The sequence below is a fragment of the Montipora foliosa genome, chromosome 4 (genome assembly GCF_036669935.1).
Source record: "Montipora foliosa isolate CH-2021 chromosome 4, ASM3666993v2, whole genome shotgun sequence".
Lineage (NCBI taxonomy): Eukaryota > Metazoa > Cnidaria > Anthozoa > Scleractinia > Acroporidae > Montipora > Montipora foliosa.
The window spans coordinates 31,966,597-31,984,096 of record NC_090872.1 but is presented as its reverse complement, the minus strand read 5'-3'; the positions used below and the strand labels follow the sequence as shown (position 1 = coordinate 31,984,096).

The window sequence follows — 17,500 nt, the reverse complement described above, 5'->3', positions numbered from 1 at the left end:
GCAATAATAGAAAACTCTATGCATAACGTATCGTCTCATAGAAAACCTTGTAGCCACACACTGACAGGAAACAGTCTTACCTCCCTGGAATATCTCATTTGGGGAAGCAAATGCTCGAAGATTTTCATTTATGTTATTTTATTTTATTTCATCAGTGAAGTTCATCTCCAATTCATATGACATACCTTTTGCCTCGAAAATTTGATACTCCACCAATCTCTCATTCCTTGAAGTCTGCAATGTTTAGTTCGTTTGTAAAGATAATTGAGCTTTGAGAAAAGATAAGCTAAACCTGACAATAATTGATTTTGCAGATGGTCCAATGCCACCAGCCTCTGATTCGAACACCCCTGCTCCCTCCCTTTCTGTTCCGGCTATTCCCGCTGCACCTGTATCTAATGCAACAGCAGCAGCAGCTAACCCACCCGTACTTGCACCTGCAACCACGCCAACCGTACCACAGGCTTCTGCCATGCAGCCCACTGCCGCACAGGACGTTACTGCAGCTGCCTCACCAGAGGTTCATTACCTACAGCCCGGTGAATGTAAGAAGAATTAGAAAAATTCGATTAAATACCTTGTTCGTGCAGTTTGAAAACCGCAGTTTATTTTCTTTTTTAATGGAAATTAAGATTCAAGTGATAGATACAATATAGGGGGAGAAGTATGGAGTTAATAGTCCATTTCCGAGTTGCTACATGCCTCAGTTTCAAAGCGAGTCCTGGTGCACAACCATTCAAATGAAAATAAGTTGCGTATTCTTATTCGAATCAAACTCATTTCTCTTACAATAGTTGAGCACCAAGACTCACTTCAAAACCGAGACAAACAGCAACTCGGAAATGGCTCATGAGCATTTTGTATCTAAATTAAAGAATGGTCAATCCAATCTTTAATTTACCAAAAGGATTCCAATAAAGTAACATCAGAACCGTATCGATGTTTACACGAGTATTCGACTGAGTTACTTGAATACTGTGGTGAATACTTCATGAATAATGAGTTTTACTCAGTTTTTTGCTACTCTGGTTATAATAAGTTTGAATGTGGCTTAAACAGTTACCATTCAAAGTTCTTTGGACAGTCTTATTATTTACAGTGATAGCTCTAGATGAGACAGAAATAATGACATCGATGTCTTATGGGGCCCCTTCCCCCAGTAATTTTTCAGTCTGAGTTCAGAAGAGACTTCAGAAGACACCCTGGTGGGACATTAATCGTCGTCCTTCGTATAATTTGGCTCTCCTTATTTTTAAACTCGATTGGTCTATGACAATTTGATACTCTTTGTCAGAGAGTAATACACAAAATATTATTTTAAACCTTCAAATTTAATCTCATTGGAGGTTGTTTTCCTTGTCTTAGCTCTAAATGGAACAGTGAAATTAAACGAGACTTGGTATGACTTCATGGGAAATACAACAAGTACAACTTTCAAAATATTGGCGGATGATATTGCTCAAGCGGTAGGTCTTATTAACAGCTGTTATATTTTTTCACTCATGGACTGTTCGAGATGAAATCTTGCAAGCAGCGAAAAGCCCCTTCTTGCTTCGTAAACGAAACAGGTGACGTAGCACGAAAGGGACAACACTAAAGAAAAGGATTATCATGTCAAGATGTGCCTGTCAAGAAACTGTTTCTTTAGAGTGTAACGTACACAAAGTAGAAACCCAAAAACTAATTGAAATGAGTGACTCGGACCGCACAAACCCACCAATTGATTGAAACACGCACTCCCTCATGTAGTCAGTAAAATCATCGACAGACTCTAATGTGACCTTCCGATCTCGAGTACGATTTGAAACTCATCGCGTCGACAGATTGTTAATCCTAGTTTCTTGGTCACCAAATAAATGGAGGCTTATTGAGGCTTTCATAACGAGAATTGGTTAACAAGGATACGTTAAAAGCACATGAAATTAATTTACAACTCACTCACTCACTCACTCGCTCACTCACTGTCTCATCGACGGAACCGATAATAGTTTAAACTATTATCGGTTCCGTCGATGAGACAGATGTTAAAACGTCCTCCATTATTTTGGCTGGCCTTTCATATATCGGATCCCAACTAATTTATCTCCATAAAACAAAGGAATAAAGCTAACATAACAATAGCTAATTAGCAAGGCCTAATCGGAATAACAACGGTTCTATTTTCTTCTGCCATTTTAGTCCAGTAAATGAAAGTCTACCCATTAGTTTTGTAGAATTGAGATTAAATTTCGTAACGTTTCGAACGACACAGCCCTCTCGAAACAGTTTCGGTAAGGTGTAAAACCCGTTATCGTTGCTTGCTTGCTTGCTTGATTGATTGATTGATTGATTGATTGATTGATTGATTGATTGATTGATTGACTGACTGATTGATTGATTGATTGATTGATTGATTGTTTGATTGATTGATTGATTGATTGATTGATTGATTGATTGATTGATTGATTGATTGATTGATTGATTGATTGATTGATTTGTTGGTCAGCGGCTACTCGCACGATCATACGTGGGGGAACGTCGATATAGTGCCGCCATATTGTATGTATTACTACGAATAAAGGAAGTTCTGTTACTAATACCGGCCCCCAGACTTGGTGTCAGAAGTGGGGAAACACGATGGCGAACCTTAAAAGACCGGAGCTCAAACTTGTGGGAAATGTGAGCGAAAATTTCAAAAACTTCGAGTTACGATTCAACGATTACTGTGTACAAGCCAATTACCGCGACCTCGCTAAAGATCCTGTTGCAGAACGAGCCGCTCATTACAAGAGTCCTCTACTAGAAATTTCAGCGTTACGATCTGCACTTCCAGATGAAGCTTTGTCCGTGGTCAGATACACAATCGAACCTCAAATTCCAGACGAAGATAAAAAGAAACCCTGGATTTGGATGGATAAACTACGAGCCCATTACACAGGCAGCACAGGAAGTTCACTCCTGACCGATCGATACAAGTTTTGGACCTCTTCACAAGGCCTTCACGAGTCCATTCAAGAGTGGGAAGTTAAGGTGAGACACGCTGGCAGCCTATGTGGCTATGGCGATCTTAGTGATGAACTTTGTAGAGACAAATTTATATTTGGGTTGAGTGAGGATAACATACGTACGGAGTTGCTTAAAACACATATAAAACCTGACAACTCTGAGAAGTCCCTGTCCGATGTAGTCGCCGAAGCGAGAGCTATTGAGTCCGCCAAGCAGACAAACAAGTTAATTGCAGATTCGTCCAAAGGAATCGACGAACATGTCCACTGGACGGGCCTTAGACACAGTCAGATGAAACTTCGCAGGGAGCCTGGTACCTGTTTTTGGTGTGGAGATCGGCGTGGTCCACATCCATGGAAATTATGTCCAGCTAATGGAAAGACCTGCACCAGCTGTGGTGGAAATGACCATTTTGCCCGTGTCTGCCTAGAAGACCGCAAACTTCCAAGCCCCAGTATCAGACCTACTTGGAGACCACAAGGCAGGGGCCTTCAGGGCAGCCAGAAACGTGATCCACGTACAAACTTCCGACCAAGAGACCTGCATTACACCGAGATGTATGCCACAGCAGAGGACCACGCATCCTCCTATGACCAAGATCACGACTATATATACTCTTTGGGCACACAAGTTCACAGCATTGCATCCGTCGAGAAGTCAAAACGATATTTCACAAACCTATCACTTTCAGCGACGGGCCGGACCTTCAAGCAATTAAAGTTCCAAATAGACACTGCAGCAACCTGCAACACCATCGCTGCCAGCACCCTGCGCTCTTTCTTCCCAGACAGCAAAGTAAAGCACTCCCCCTACCGCCTACACCCCTATGGAAACTCCAAGCCACTTCATCCTGTTGGTCAGGTGGAACTCTTGTGCGAAAAGAACAACAAGTTTGACACCCTTATCTTTCAAGTCCTGCCAGACTCCTGCATTGGCATCAAGCCAGCACTTCTGTCTGGCAGTGACAGCGAAAAACTGGGCATAATTAGAGTGCACGCGGACGAGACTCATTCCCTTCACTCATCAGCAGACCACAATGCGAGTCCCAAACACTATGACCTTCCTGGCACACAACAGCATACAGTACCATGCGAAAACAAGGTGAACCCTACGGCATGCAACCATCTCCAGCAACTCCACGAGACCACAGCCAGCCCGTGCAATCCACCACCATCACCTTCGGCTCCAATTACTATTCCTTCAAACCGCCGACTTCCCCCGCCAGGCCAGCTGCAACTTCAGGACATCACACGCCAGTATGCTGACACATTCGAAGGCCTTGGCCGGCTTGGTCCACCTGTACACTTTCAGATTGATGACAGTGTCCAGCCCGTTCAGATGCCCGTCCATCGAATACCGGTAGCGAAAAGAGCAAAAGAGAAAGAAGCCTTAGATCGTTATGTGCAGGCAGGCGTCTTGGTCAAAGTACATGAACCAACCCCATGGTGTTCGAATGAATTAATAAGAGAGACACCCAAAAAATTCCGCGTATGCATCGATCCAAGCCAGACGGTAAATAAGGCCATCCAGCGTCCGAAACATCAAATGCCCACGCTAAATGAACAGCTTCATAAGCTTAGTGCAGCCAAGTGCTTCTCTCTAGTGGACGTTAAAGAAGGCTTCCTCCACATTCCCCTAGATGAGGAATCCTCATGGATGACAACCATGCATACCTCATACGGCAAATACAGGTGGCTCCGTCTCCCATTTGGTATTACTAGTGCACCAGACGAGTTTCAAATGAGGTTGACATCTGCATTGGAAGGCCTGGATGGGATAATATGTATAGCCGATGACATCCTTGTGTATGGGGAGGGCAACACCTTCGAGGAAGCCCAGGCTGACCATGACCGAAGATTCATCGCCTTACTGGAACGTTGTAACCAAAAATCCATCAAGCTCAACGCGGGCAAACTGCGCTTTAAGCTTAAAGAGGTCAAGTTCATGGGCACAATTATCTCGGATAATGGTTTGAAACCTGACCCAGACAAAGTAGCGGCAATAACACAGATGGCCACACCGCAGAACAAACCAGCACTCCTTCGCTTCATAGGCATGGTTAACTATCTTTCGCCCTTCTGCCCCAACCTAAGCTCTGTGATTCAACCCTTACGCATGTTGACCCAGGACGCTGTACCATTTTCATGGTCCATGGCTCAAGAAAAAGCCTTCAACAAGGCCAAACAACTGATTTCGTCCGCCCCAGTCTTAGCCTATTATGATCTTCGGAAACCAGTTGTCCTCCAGACGGACGCCAGTGATAATGCTGTCGGCGGCGCCCTTTTACAGCCCAGTGATGACGGCAAACTACAACCAGTTGCCTTCACCTCGTCAAGCATGAATCCTACAGAACAGCGCTACTCTCAGATCGAGAAAGAGTGCCTAGCAATCTGCAACTGCTTCGAAAAGTTTGACCAGTGGCTGTATGGCAAGACTAACATTGCAGTCCACACAGATCACCAGCCATTAGAAACCATTATGAAGAAACCACTGAACAAGGCACCAGCCCGCCTACAACGAATGCTTATGAGATTACAGCGTTACCAGTTCACAATAACGTACAAGAGAGGACCGACTCTCTACCTGGCAGACACACTCTCTCGCGCAGCCCTCCCCCACCCCATCACAGCCCGAGTACGGGACTTTGATGTTTTCAGAATGGAGATGGAGTCCGATTACAACACACGGAATCCGAGACTAACGGAGATCACTGAAAACCAGCTACGTGAGGAAACTAGCAAAGACACCACACTGAACACCTTATACAACGTCATTGTCAAAGGGTGGCCAGCAGACAGAGCAAGCATCCCCGAGAATCTGCGGCCCTACTGGACTTATAGGGACGAACTGTCAGTGAAAAATGGCATTATTTACAAAAGCGCCCAAGTTATGGTACCTCACTCGATGCAAAAGGACATGCTTCGCAAGATCCACGCCAACCACTTTGGTGGGGAATCGAACATACGTATGGCACGTGAAGTCCTCTTTTGGTCCGGCATGCGAAAGTCCATCCAAGACATGTGTGATGCGTGTAGTACTTGCGCCCAGTATGGTCATTCTGCACCAAAAGAACCAATGAAATCCTTACCAATACCAACAGGTCCCTGGCAGATAATCAGTCAAGATCTCTGTGAGCTGGAAAAGCAAAGATACCTTGTGACTGTTTGCCATTTCTCTGACTGGATCGAGGTAGACAAGCTAGAAGATACCCTTTCCTCCACAGTCATTGACAAAACAAAAGCTCACTTCGCGAGATATGGTGTTCCGGCAATCTGCCACACCGATAACGGTCCACAGTTTATCAGTAAAGACTACAGGAAGTTCTCTGTCGAATACGGATTTAGGCATACCACATCATCCCCTTACCACCCTAAGGGTAACGGAAGAGCAGAGGCTGCCGTCAAAGTTGCAGAATCCATGTTAAAAAAGGCTGATGACTTCCACAGCGCCATGCTGATATACAGAAACACACCACCTCAAGGTCACACCTACTCACCAGCCCAGCGCATGCTGCTACGACGCACCAGAACCACACTCCCCACCACCGATCAACTCTTGAAACCCACCATGCTAAACTTTGAACTCGTTGAGGCGGAGATCTCCAAGAAAAGACGCGATAGCAAGACCTACTACGACAAATCTGCTAGTGTCGAACAAAGACCACTTGTCACTGGTACCTACGCTTACGCCAAACCACCTCCGCACCAGCGTGGGAAACCATGGATCTATGGAGAAGTGCTCACCCATGAAAACCCTCGGTCTTACACAATCCGCACTGCTCACGGCCGCACGATTCGAAGGAACAGAGTCCACCTGAAGCCCGCAGCCGCGCCCTCCTGCTACCATCCCCGAGCAGCAGTCGAAGCAAGCACACCTCATACATCCGCTTCCCAGAAACTATCACTTGACCCTGCAGAGGAAACACAATCCTGTCCACGCCCTTCAGCTCACCCCCAGCCTACGCCTTTTGGGACACCCCTCCTTCAGACCCTAGTCAATTCACCAATCAAAGGCTCTGCACCAGTTGACCCCCAAGTCCCTGACGCACCACCTCCGGAGACCCCACCACAGCCCCAGGAGCTGCCAGGATCACCAGTCAAGCAGACCCGGTCTGGACGGATAATTAAACCCCCCGAAAGACTGAAAGACTACGTCACAAACTAGACATCAGGTTTTTTTTTATCTATCAGCCTTGACTAAGAGTCTATGAATATACAAACACTTAATATGTAGCTCTCTCATCACCCTATTATGGACAATAGAGTATAGGATACCCGCTGTATTAGTTCCAGGCTTCGGGTTTTGGGTTATAGTTTGTTTTGCCTCCTCGTCTCTTTCTTTTGTTATTTTGTAAAGGGGGGAGATGTTGGTCAGCGGCTACTCGCACGATCATACGTGGGGGAACGTCGATATAGTGCCGCCATATTGTATGTATTACTACGAATAAAGGAAATTCTGTTACTAATACCGGCCCCCAGACTGATTGATTGATTGATTGATTGATTGATTGATTGATTGATTGATTGATTGATTGATTGATTGATTGATTGATTGATTGATTGATTGATTGATTGACTGATTGATTGATTGGTGGGCTTTTGGTTGGTGGGTGGGTTGGTTGGTGGGTTGGTTAGTTGGTTGGTAAGTTGGTTGGTGGGTTGGTGGGTTGGTTGATAAGTTGGTTGATTGGTGGGTTGGTTGGTGGGTTGGTGTAGGAGTGGGTTGGTTGGTTGGTTGGTTAGTTGGTTTGTGGGTTGGTTGGTTGGTTGATTGATAAGTTGGTTGGTTGATTGGTTGATGGGTGGGATTGTAGGCGGGTTGGTTGATTGGTTAGAGGTTAGGGTTAGGGTTGAAGAACCGATTAAGATCCTTTGGAAGGATGTCGTCTTATTTCCTTGTTATTTATTTTCTTTTTTTTTTTTGCCACATATAGATCAATGCTGCATACGTTCCCTACAATTACAGTGTCACTTCAGAGGTCACAGGTCTGAGGTGAGACATAAAAGCATTATCTTTCATCCGCAGCTTTCAAATTTCGTAAACGTTAAAATCTTGAGGCTTTTTCACATCGTTTTGCAGCGAGACACCCGACCAAGAAGTTCTGGCTTCCTTCACGATTCATTTTCCCCCCGGACAGACCCCAACTTTAGCTCCTCTCCAGCAATTGGTTTTGGCGGGGTTCCTTGGTGGAATTCCTGTATTCAGAGACTCTGTTCAACAAGCAGGTAACTTGGGTTTATCTGGTTAGTGGAGTAAACTGATTGTACACTATTTTGGTCCAAAGGCGCCTCTAATAGTCTGCTCAACGCTGAGAATAGCATTTTTTTGCGTTTTCCGAACCAGACGTCTACGAATTGGGGCCGTATGAGTTGCCTCAGAAAATTGAAAGAATTAGTGGTTAATACCAATCCCGTCCTGAGTCATGCAGAGCTCGCTAATAGTGACCTTAAGGAACGACGAAACTCGAGGAGATGGAAACATTCTATGATTTTCTGATTATTGTGACTCGTTTCGCATGCAAAATGTCAGGTGTTCGTTGAATTAAACTGGCATAAACAGAGTAAACGAGAATAGCTATCGTTGCGTAATCACGTTCTCTACAAAACCAAAAATTTGCCGAGGTCATTTCACAACTCCGTTGTTAGAAAGACAATGTAGAAACGTACCAAACAATTAAAGTGCACGCACTTGCTTGCACAGCTGTAGTGACCTCTTTCTTGTCATTGTCGTCATTGTAAGAACGTCTAATAAGGAAATCCTTGTTGACTTCACTGTTTACATTTTGTGTCTTCGACATACAAGTTTGATTCCCGAAGTCGTCTTGCAATACACCCAATTTCGGCTACTCATGTTTCACCATTATTAACATGCCAATATTGTTGGTTTTCAGGTTATTCTCCTACTTCAACACCAACATCTTACAATTATTTTAATCCAAATCTAACAGGTACGTAGTCATCAGAGTTTACTAACCGACAACAACAGTGATCAATGACACTTTTTTTTTTCGAAGATTGAGAGTCTTCAGTGGAAAGTATATTTTCCTTCGAAAAAATGAGCAATGATCCTCGCAGTTATGAACGCAATTTCAACAAGTGGTAGAGAAGCCTGAACAATTCAGGACTTCGACAGTGGTTTCAAAGCTCAGTTGGTTAGAGCGTCACACCGGCATCACAAGGTTACCGGTTCAAACCCCGTTGAAGTCCTGAATTTTTCAGGCTTCTCTACGCAATTGTTGGAATTGCGTTCATAACTGCGAGGATCGTAGCTCTATTGATTTCGTATCCGCAGTTTTATATATGATCCATCCCGGGAACAAATGACCAGCTCCCAACATCAGTGGCTTCATAGCTCAGTTGGTTAGAGCGTCGCACAGGCATCTTGTAACACAATTTATTTTTATAGTGTTATTAGCCCCAATTATGATCCAATTATGTTATTAGCCCCAATTATGATCAAAGATGAAAGACACCTAGCAATTGAAGGTCTTAAATAGAAAAATTACGCAGACACTATAGTACAATTATGTGATATAGCATTTTCTGTCTATTGAAGCACGAGAGCTAGCGATGGGGGTGTCATGGATTCGACTCTACCGAAAAGTAATCGTTTTTGTGTCATTGATAAGTTGATCCTTCTAACCGCATTTATAGAAAAGGCTACCGCTGCTGTTCTGAAGATGTTTATATTCTTTCAGAAGATTTCTCGAATAAATACGACAGACCATAGGCCCCCGGGGTCTCGTAAATTCTTCGAGCTGCTAGACTGCTCACATACACTGTTCATGTTAGTGGAACAAAGAGAAGACGCAATAGAAGGATGAGCCGTCACAAGGATGGTCGATAACGAATACCGTTCAAGGACCTTTCTGTAGAGTTCAATACAACTTCTGAAGTTTCTCTACCAAATGCTATTAATTTGCATAAAAAATTGTTTCAAACTATTCTTTGCTTTGCATCCACGTGATGAGACGGCCATCTTGGTGTACAAATAACAGAAAATGGCCCCACAAGTTTTGCATAATAATAGAGTGAAATTTCCAAAAGACATTTTACTGCATTGTTCTGTACACCAACATGGCCGCTTTGATATCAGATGCAAAGCATCAATTCTACATCGGAATGTTGAAATCGCCCTCGCAATTGTCCAGCTCCGAAATGGCTTGATAGCTATGGGACAGACCAGCGCGCGCAGCCAGCTCAAGCGTACGGTCATGGGTTGCAGTCCTGTCAAGAGAAATAAAGGGGAAGAGAGGGCATCTCCGATACATGCCCATTTCCTTAGGTAATATGTCTCAAGTTACTTTTATAGCGACTCCCGGGGTGTACAGATGCCAAGGGGAATATTCAGCAGCCAATCATATGGCCGGAATGTGTTCCACTTGGGAACACATTCCTGCCATCTGATTGGCTCTTGCCTATTCCCCTTGAGATCTGTACAGCCCGGGAATCGGTTGAAAAATAACTTAAAATTCTCTTGGTCGCGTTCAATCCTTGATTGTTTTTCAGGCTTCAATGGTACCGCTAAGATTGCTCTCATATTAACTGCGTCTTATCACAGAGAAAACAATTTTTGCAAGATTCATAGTTTCTCTTTTATTTTCACCAGTCATATCCAACGTCACATTGTCACCTGTGTATCCACATGAGACCACCGCACAAGTTGCGCCACCATCACAGCAGACATATAACGTTTCGCAACCTTTGCCGCCAACTGCAGCCGTAACTGTACCAGCTGCACCTGTGGTAAACGAAACAGTAGCTCCAGCGTTGCCACCAGCCACTTCCGGTTAGTTGAGTTTGTGGAGCATGTTCAATGCGAGAACAACTGAAATGTTTTTTTTTTTTTTTTTTTGAGTGAACGAGATGACCTCACAGAGGTTTTTGTTTGTTCATGAAAGATAATAATAATTTTTTTTCCAAAATTATTATTATTATTATCATGTTGTTGTTGATGATGACGATGATGATGATGATGATGATGATGATGATGATGATGACGTGATGATGACGGAGGGGCGGGAAAGTTTATGTGCCACTGGTAAACTAAGATATGTTATAAAAATGACCTACAGCGAGCGTCTGGGGCAGCTGCAGTAATAACTACATGCATTGTATGACTAGCTTAAGTAAAACTGAGATAAGAATTAGCTTAAGTAGAAAGATAAAAATTAGTTTAGTGTACAAACATGGCAACATATATTAGGGAGGAGGAAATTTGTCTCCCATGCTTCTTTCAATGTCCCACGGTATTCTTGATGTTGCATTTCGTCGGTTTTACGTTACTAAACTTCGTGATCGGCTTTAAAATGTCACGCCTCATTTTCAGCCGATCAAATTTCAAATTAAAGGAACAATGTCATTTGTTTGTGACGATACACAATTAGAATTAGTTTTCCGTGTTTCCATAGCCTCATCGAAACATGAGGAGGAGTTGGGAGAATTCGAGACAGTTATGCAAACCCGGGACGTAGTCGAGGGTTTCCATAACTGTCTAGATGAAGCTGTGGAAACACGGAAAAAAGTCCTCCATTCCTCTTATGAAATATTTGTCAAAGATAATTCGACAATGAAGGAAAACTGGTTTCTTACTTCTTAACTGAAACAGGTTTTTTTGATACACACTCATATTCCTACCAGCCAATCAAAACGCGCGTCTGACAATACATAACCAATCAAAATTCGTGTGATGTCACAGCCGTGTTTCCATACTCTCATCTAAACACAGCTATTGACCAATGAGAGTGCGCGTACTATCCTAATTCTTTTATAAAATAGAATAGTTAATTTCTAAACGTGGCTTTGGTTATCCTGTGGTTTGAATAAAATAAAAAGTTTTTATGACACAAAAAACTTTATTACCTAGCAATCTCCGCGAAAATTAATTATCTAATGACTGCTTAACGAATAAAACTGGTTGAGTACATTGATAATCAGTATCTTTCTCTCAGGACAAACCATGAATGGTCCAACACAACCGCCGGGTTTCGACCAGCTGTCCACACCACCAGGTTACACAGGGGGACTCATTCCTCTACCAGAAGGTAACAATATAAATACCATTAATATAATTAACAATTATCCCACGAGCGCGTGTTGGATATGAGACGATAGATAGCCAACGAGGCGCCTCGTTGGCTAGAATCACCTCATATACAAAAAGCGCGAGTGGAATAATTGTTTTATTAAAAACGCCCATGGATAATCTCCCCTATTTTATTTTGTAAAAACAACAAAACTGATGCGTACAGTTACAGATATTTATAGAGCATGGTATAATAGCTCATATACCATGATGGTTAAGCCAATCAAAGCTCGAAAAATGCATTATCCAATGATCTAGTTTTTAATAATGTTCATTATTTCAGGGTAATGTATCTAAAAACGTGTTAAAAATGGCTCCGTCGGTGAGAAGGCCTTCCGTGGGGATTATACTTGCCAATTGATGGGCTAATGGGCTTTCCTCCAACTACCTCCTTGTGCATGCGTAAGCACCGTATAAGGATTTGGGCGGGAGAGCCTAGCCAGGTGCCTCTGAATATTATGGATAATATTTAGTTGTTCATTTGCTTCCTTTAAGGGTGGGGGCTTGTTTTAGGGTTTTGTTTCTTATGGGATACTGGGCTTACTGAGGAAGTAGCTGCGTATGCCGATCTTTTCACAGCGAAACAAATCTGAGATTGGATCATCTTGCCCGCCAATGTTTTGAGCGCTACAAATGTTGTTCCAGAAGTTCCAGAAGTAGTTTTGTGTGCTCCTGTATTGATACATTAACCCAATGGTGGCGTTGCACACTCTTAGCGACAGGTTCATTGTTGTCTCTTTGCAACTGAATCGCGTAACGGCCTATGGTTTGCTCTTTCAGGAATTCCAAAGTCATGTGCCGAAATTCGTTCATCCGGAATTGGATCCCAGGACGGCGAGTACGTTATTCAGGCGCGACCAAATTGTCACTTGAACATCATCTGTCAGAACATGGATGAGCCCAATCCGATTGAGTTCCTTGGCGGTCCGCAACAAAGATACTGGTTGTACTGGCATTATGCTATACTTATAAGACTATCAGCATATGACAAACAACACGTGGACAGAAGGGCGTGTCTTGAAAATTCCGGTTAGTTAACACTGAGTTGATGATTGGCTTTTTTACGATTACGGGTTCGTTCACAAAATTTCCAAAGGTCAGTTAAGCTACGGTAATACGAGCAACAAAAACGTCCGTCTTGTACAACAACATTGCTGCGAAACTGGTCGAAAAGCGATGTTGCGCGTTTTACATCCCACGCACAACCTGTCTCACAACAAAACTCTGCAGCAAATTGCAATATATACTGTGTGAGTATTTTTGTTGTTGTTGTTGCGAGACAGGTTGTTTGTGGCATGTAAAACGCGCAACATCCCTTTTCGACTAGTTTCGCAGCAATGTTGCGAGGCAAGTTGGACGTTTATGTTGCTCGTATGACTGTAGCTTTACTCTTTGTTTCATAGTGGGGACCACGCCACATCAAATATAACTTTGCGGCAATATCATTAGTCTTGAGCGATTATTCCATCTCAGTCATGTCGTACAATGTTGACAAAGTATCCTAAAAATAAAAAGAAAACTGTACGAGCAGTTTCAGGGTAAATACGGTCGGTGTAAAACGCAGACTGCAGACTGCAGACCAGGGGTAAAATGCAGACTGAGGTTATAACGTATAACTGTTGAAAAAGCCCAAACCCCTTAGAATTTGGGCTTAACTGTTAGCATTTCTAATGGGTTTGGACTTTTTCAACAGTGAAATTATAACCTCAGTCTGCATTTTACCCCCGGTTTGCAGTTTACAGTCTGCAGTCTGCAGTCTGCGTTTTACACTGACCGGAGTAAATATAGAGAATGAAAGATTCATATTTGTACGCTCGCGTTTTGGTCAAAACCGCGGCAGATTTGCTGATTTCACGTCGTTGTTGTGAAGAGTATTGCAAAAAATTGTGCTAAAAAGCGTGCAGCGCGTGCAGCACAATTAGTTTTCCTCTTTTAACCGATGATATTCTTATTTTGTGGAACTCTCGTTGACGAACGCGTCATATGTCTTAAGGGCGGTGCTTACTATTGCTGTTGCGCACACGTTTTGCGCATCTCGAGAAACTCGGATTTTCTATGGGTGGCGCTTATTAATACAGAGATATTTTTGCGTGGCTCAAAACTATGCGGAAAAAGCAGAACTTATCAAGTGCTCTTGGTATCCAAAAAGAAAATTTGGGGTAACCACGCATTTTTCAGAGATAATTAAGCTTCAATTTAGAAAAGGACACCATGCATTGCTTTGTATTTTAAAGCTTTTCACAAATATTGTTGATTAATTATCTTCGAAAAATGCGTGGTTACCCACAATTTTCCTTTAGATTTCAATAACACATGTTAAGATCTGCTTTTCACGCATATTCAGTAAATCGCGCAAAAGAACCTTTGAATTAGTAGGCACCGTCCTTAAGGAGCGTAATCTTTGCAAAACATGACTGCCTTAAAGTTTACCGGAAATATTAACATTCCTGGGCAATTGTTTGGCATACTTTTTATTTTTTAGTTTTCTTTGGCTCACATTATATGTAAGACAGTTTTAGTGGCTCTTCACCCATTTTATTGGCTCACAAAAGTCTACAGTTTTGGAAGCCTGAAACAAGATTTTGTTGTAAATACCACCGAAAGTGTTGACTTTTGTAAATCTTTTTTCCTCAAAATTAGCGGAGGGACGTCAGTTTATTCACAAAGTGATGGACGCGGGAGCCAGGCAAGGAAATCCACTTGTTCACTGGAAAACCAATATCAAGCACATGATCAACAGTTTTCTCGGAAAAATGAAGAAAAAGAGGGATTTGAATGACGTCACCCTGAGTACCAAAGCAATGAAGATTTACAAAAAGTAAGAAACACTTGTCAGTTACCTTGGTAACTGTCTTCAGATACAGATCTTATTTGTACCTTACCATTCTGTGCACCGCCGATAAATTGTGCAGATCTTTGGCCACTGTGTCCAGTCCTATTGATGTAGCTAATTTCGCCTGACAAACACCTGCCAAACTAACTGACTCACTGACTCCTCCACACAGATAAACAAAAAACACCGAGTGATTTACTGAATGGCTGAACGAATGACAAACTGCGTATGGCTGCCTTTATTTCTAACCTACTCCAACGGAGTATCTTAGTCAACTGAATGTCTTTATTTTTGTGTTTTTTGCAGGTTTGCCCTTTGAAGAAATATTCCGTGAGTTTTTGCTACCAAAAAGGTTTACTGTAACACAAGTTTGTCCAAAGTTTCATTTTTATCATTTCGCAAAGATAACAGCGCAAAACGAACCCAAACCTTTCGATTTGATTTTTGACAAGCCTCGACATGCACGAGGAAAGCTACAGAGTTAATATAAGTGGGTTACGTTACGATTAACTTATTCGCGCTGGAAAAAGATTTTGAAGTTTATTAAATAGGCGTTATCCATTGATCATTGTAGAAAGAATCCATAGATCGTTCGCACACATTGCTTTAACAAAGCCGGAAAGCTATTACCGGGAGCGTACAACTTCGATATTTTTATCTAAATGCTTCTCAAAAAGAGAGATACAAATTAGAATAAAAGACTTTTGATCCTTTTTATGACAAGTTGCATAACGGTTTACCGTTTCACGTAAACCGTTCACCGTTTTACAAAAACGCGATGCTTAACTCTATTTTAGATTAATTGCCGCAAAACCAGACATTTTCAGCAACTTTACAGGCTTCGCGTGATTTTTTATTAGCCTTGAGATTTGCAATGGTTACTAGTGAAATCCTAAACTCATTAAAATGCCATTAGGAGAAGCTTCATTTGCGAAAATACTGTGACAGGGACTTAGTGTGGGAGTGGTGCGCTCCTTGTAATGGCTTCCTTGCAAAGCTGAATTTTTTGTTAATTTTTGATGAATAGAAATAAATAAGGTACATACAGTTTCGTTGCACCATTAAGTTGAGCGAAATAACTACTAGTCAAACTTGTAAAATCAGTAATCAGTAACTTGTAAAATCAGTAACTGCGTTCCCATTCCGACCCGTCTTTTGGAGTTTCAAAGAATTTCCGAGGCTGAAAGCAGGAACGTTTTGAGAAAATATTTTTATTCTCGGTGGAAACTGACCAAATGCGAGGATTTGTGAGTGGAATTTTCGTTAATGCATTCAGTTCATACAATTACACAAGTCACAAGCCTGGTCCACAGGAACACGTAATCGCAAAGGAAAGTGAAGCGATAACCCAAGCCATAACATTCATACATAGAATGCAACGCGGTGCTCATGTAGGGTAGGTACACAGGCTCAGTTTGAGTCATCAAAATGGCGGCTAAGGCCGACGCCATATTGGTTTCAACTTCAACCGACGTGGCATGGAGCTGGTATTGTTATCACGACCTTGCGTTTGCGTTTGGCCTGTTTCAAAAACAAGTGCAAACTTCCATGCGAATTAAATATTTTTTTATTCTTGCGTTGGCTCTTGGGCTTACATTTGGATCGCGGCACTTCACATGTGTATTTCCTTGCGTTTGTACTTGCATTCTGCGTTTGCGTCGCATTTGTGGACCAGTCTTTAGTAGTTGACTTTGATTAGTAACAAACATCGTTTCTCGGAATCGACAAGCGGAAAGGAGAAGCGACGCCCATTGTTATAAATAACATGTCTGAACAAGACGCTAATAATTTCTTCATATTTGTGATTGTACCATACCAATATTATCGGATTAATTTATTTGAAAAGTTTTGAAAAGTTCTGAAATAATGTTCAATGATTTACTTCAAATTAGTTTGTCACTTAATGTTGCACATGAAAAACCGCGGGAAATGTCAAATATGGAAGTTGTTAAGTAGGGAGAATACGGTAAAAGGAAATAAAGGTCTATTTTGTGTAGAATGTAATGTGTTGAATTTTTTTAACGGAGAACTTTGGGAGTTGTGGTCGAGGCTTAAAATGTGGAACAAGCAATGAATAGGGAATAGACGTTTCAAAACATTTATTCAATTTTTAGTGTTTTATTAATAAACAGTCGAGCCTAAATCAGTTGTGAGGATTAGGTGTCACATAAAAAGGACAATTCATAGTAATAATATTTCTTTGATTAACAAATCTAAGCAAAACTCAAAGCGCTAGTGGGGGTGTCGCTGTCGTGAAACCTTAACGCGTTTGCGTCCGGAAGCGGGCCCACAAAGGCGAGTTTCGATTTTGAGCCATGATACTACCCACGATATTGAGCAATCTTCAAAATGTTCCTTACGCTGACGAAGTCTCAGTGCGGGGAGTCGGTTTTCCTCAAGGAGGCAATCGACAACCACCGAGGAGATTGCCGCTTTGCAGCCCTAAGGTCTATTTCCTTCACGGTGGGCTGGTAAACTTCGGTGCACCTGAGAACACAACTCCTCACGAAGGCATTTTTGGCCGGGCGGGAAATGTCGCATATTTTTGGCTATAATGTCGAAGTTCGTGCTTCAAAAAACACTCACTTCGGACGTTTT

General features: G+C 42.4%; 1 protein-coding gene across 1 annotated transcript in view; it reads left to right on the top strand.

Moving 5' to 3' along the window:
• LOC138000632 (uncharacterized) overlaps positions 1-16,885 on the top strand; it is a 24,441-nt gene extending 7,556 nt beyond the window's left edge. The window contains exons 11-20 of the mRNA XM_068847181.1: positions 315-545; positions 1,366-1,466; positions 7,919-7,977; positions 8,065-8,210; positions 8,876-8,932; positions 10,594-10,773; positions 11,936-12,028; positions 12,850-13,098; positions 14,710-14,887; positions 15,209-16,885. Coding sequence (XP_068703282.1) covers positions 315-545; positions 1,366-1,466; positions 7,919-7,977; positions 8,065-8,210; positions 8,876-8,932; positions 10,594-10,773; positions 11,936-12,028; positions 12,850-13,098; positions 14,710-14,887; positions 15,209-15,221 — 1,307 coding nt within the window. The 3' untranslated portion in view covers positions 15,222-16,885. The remainder of the gene's footprint in view (positions 1-314; positions 546-1,365; positions 1,467-7,918; positions 7,978-8,064; positions 8,211-8,875; positions 8,933-10,593; positions 10,774-11,935; positions 12,029-12,849; positions 13,099-14,709; positions 14,888-15,208) is intronic.
• The last annotated feature ends 615 nt before the right edge of the window (positions 16,886-17,500 follow it).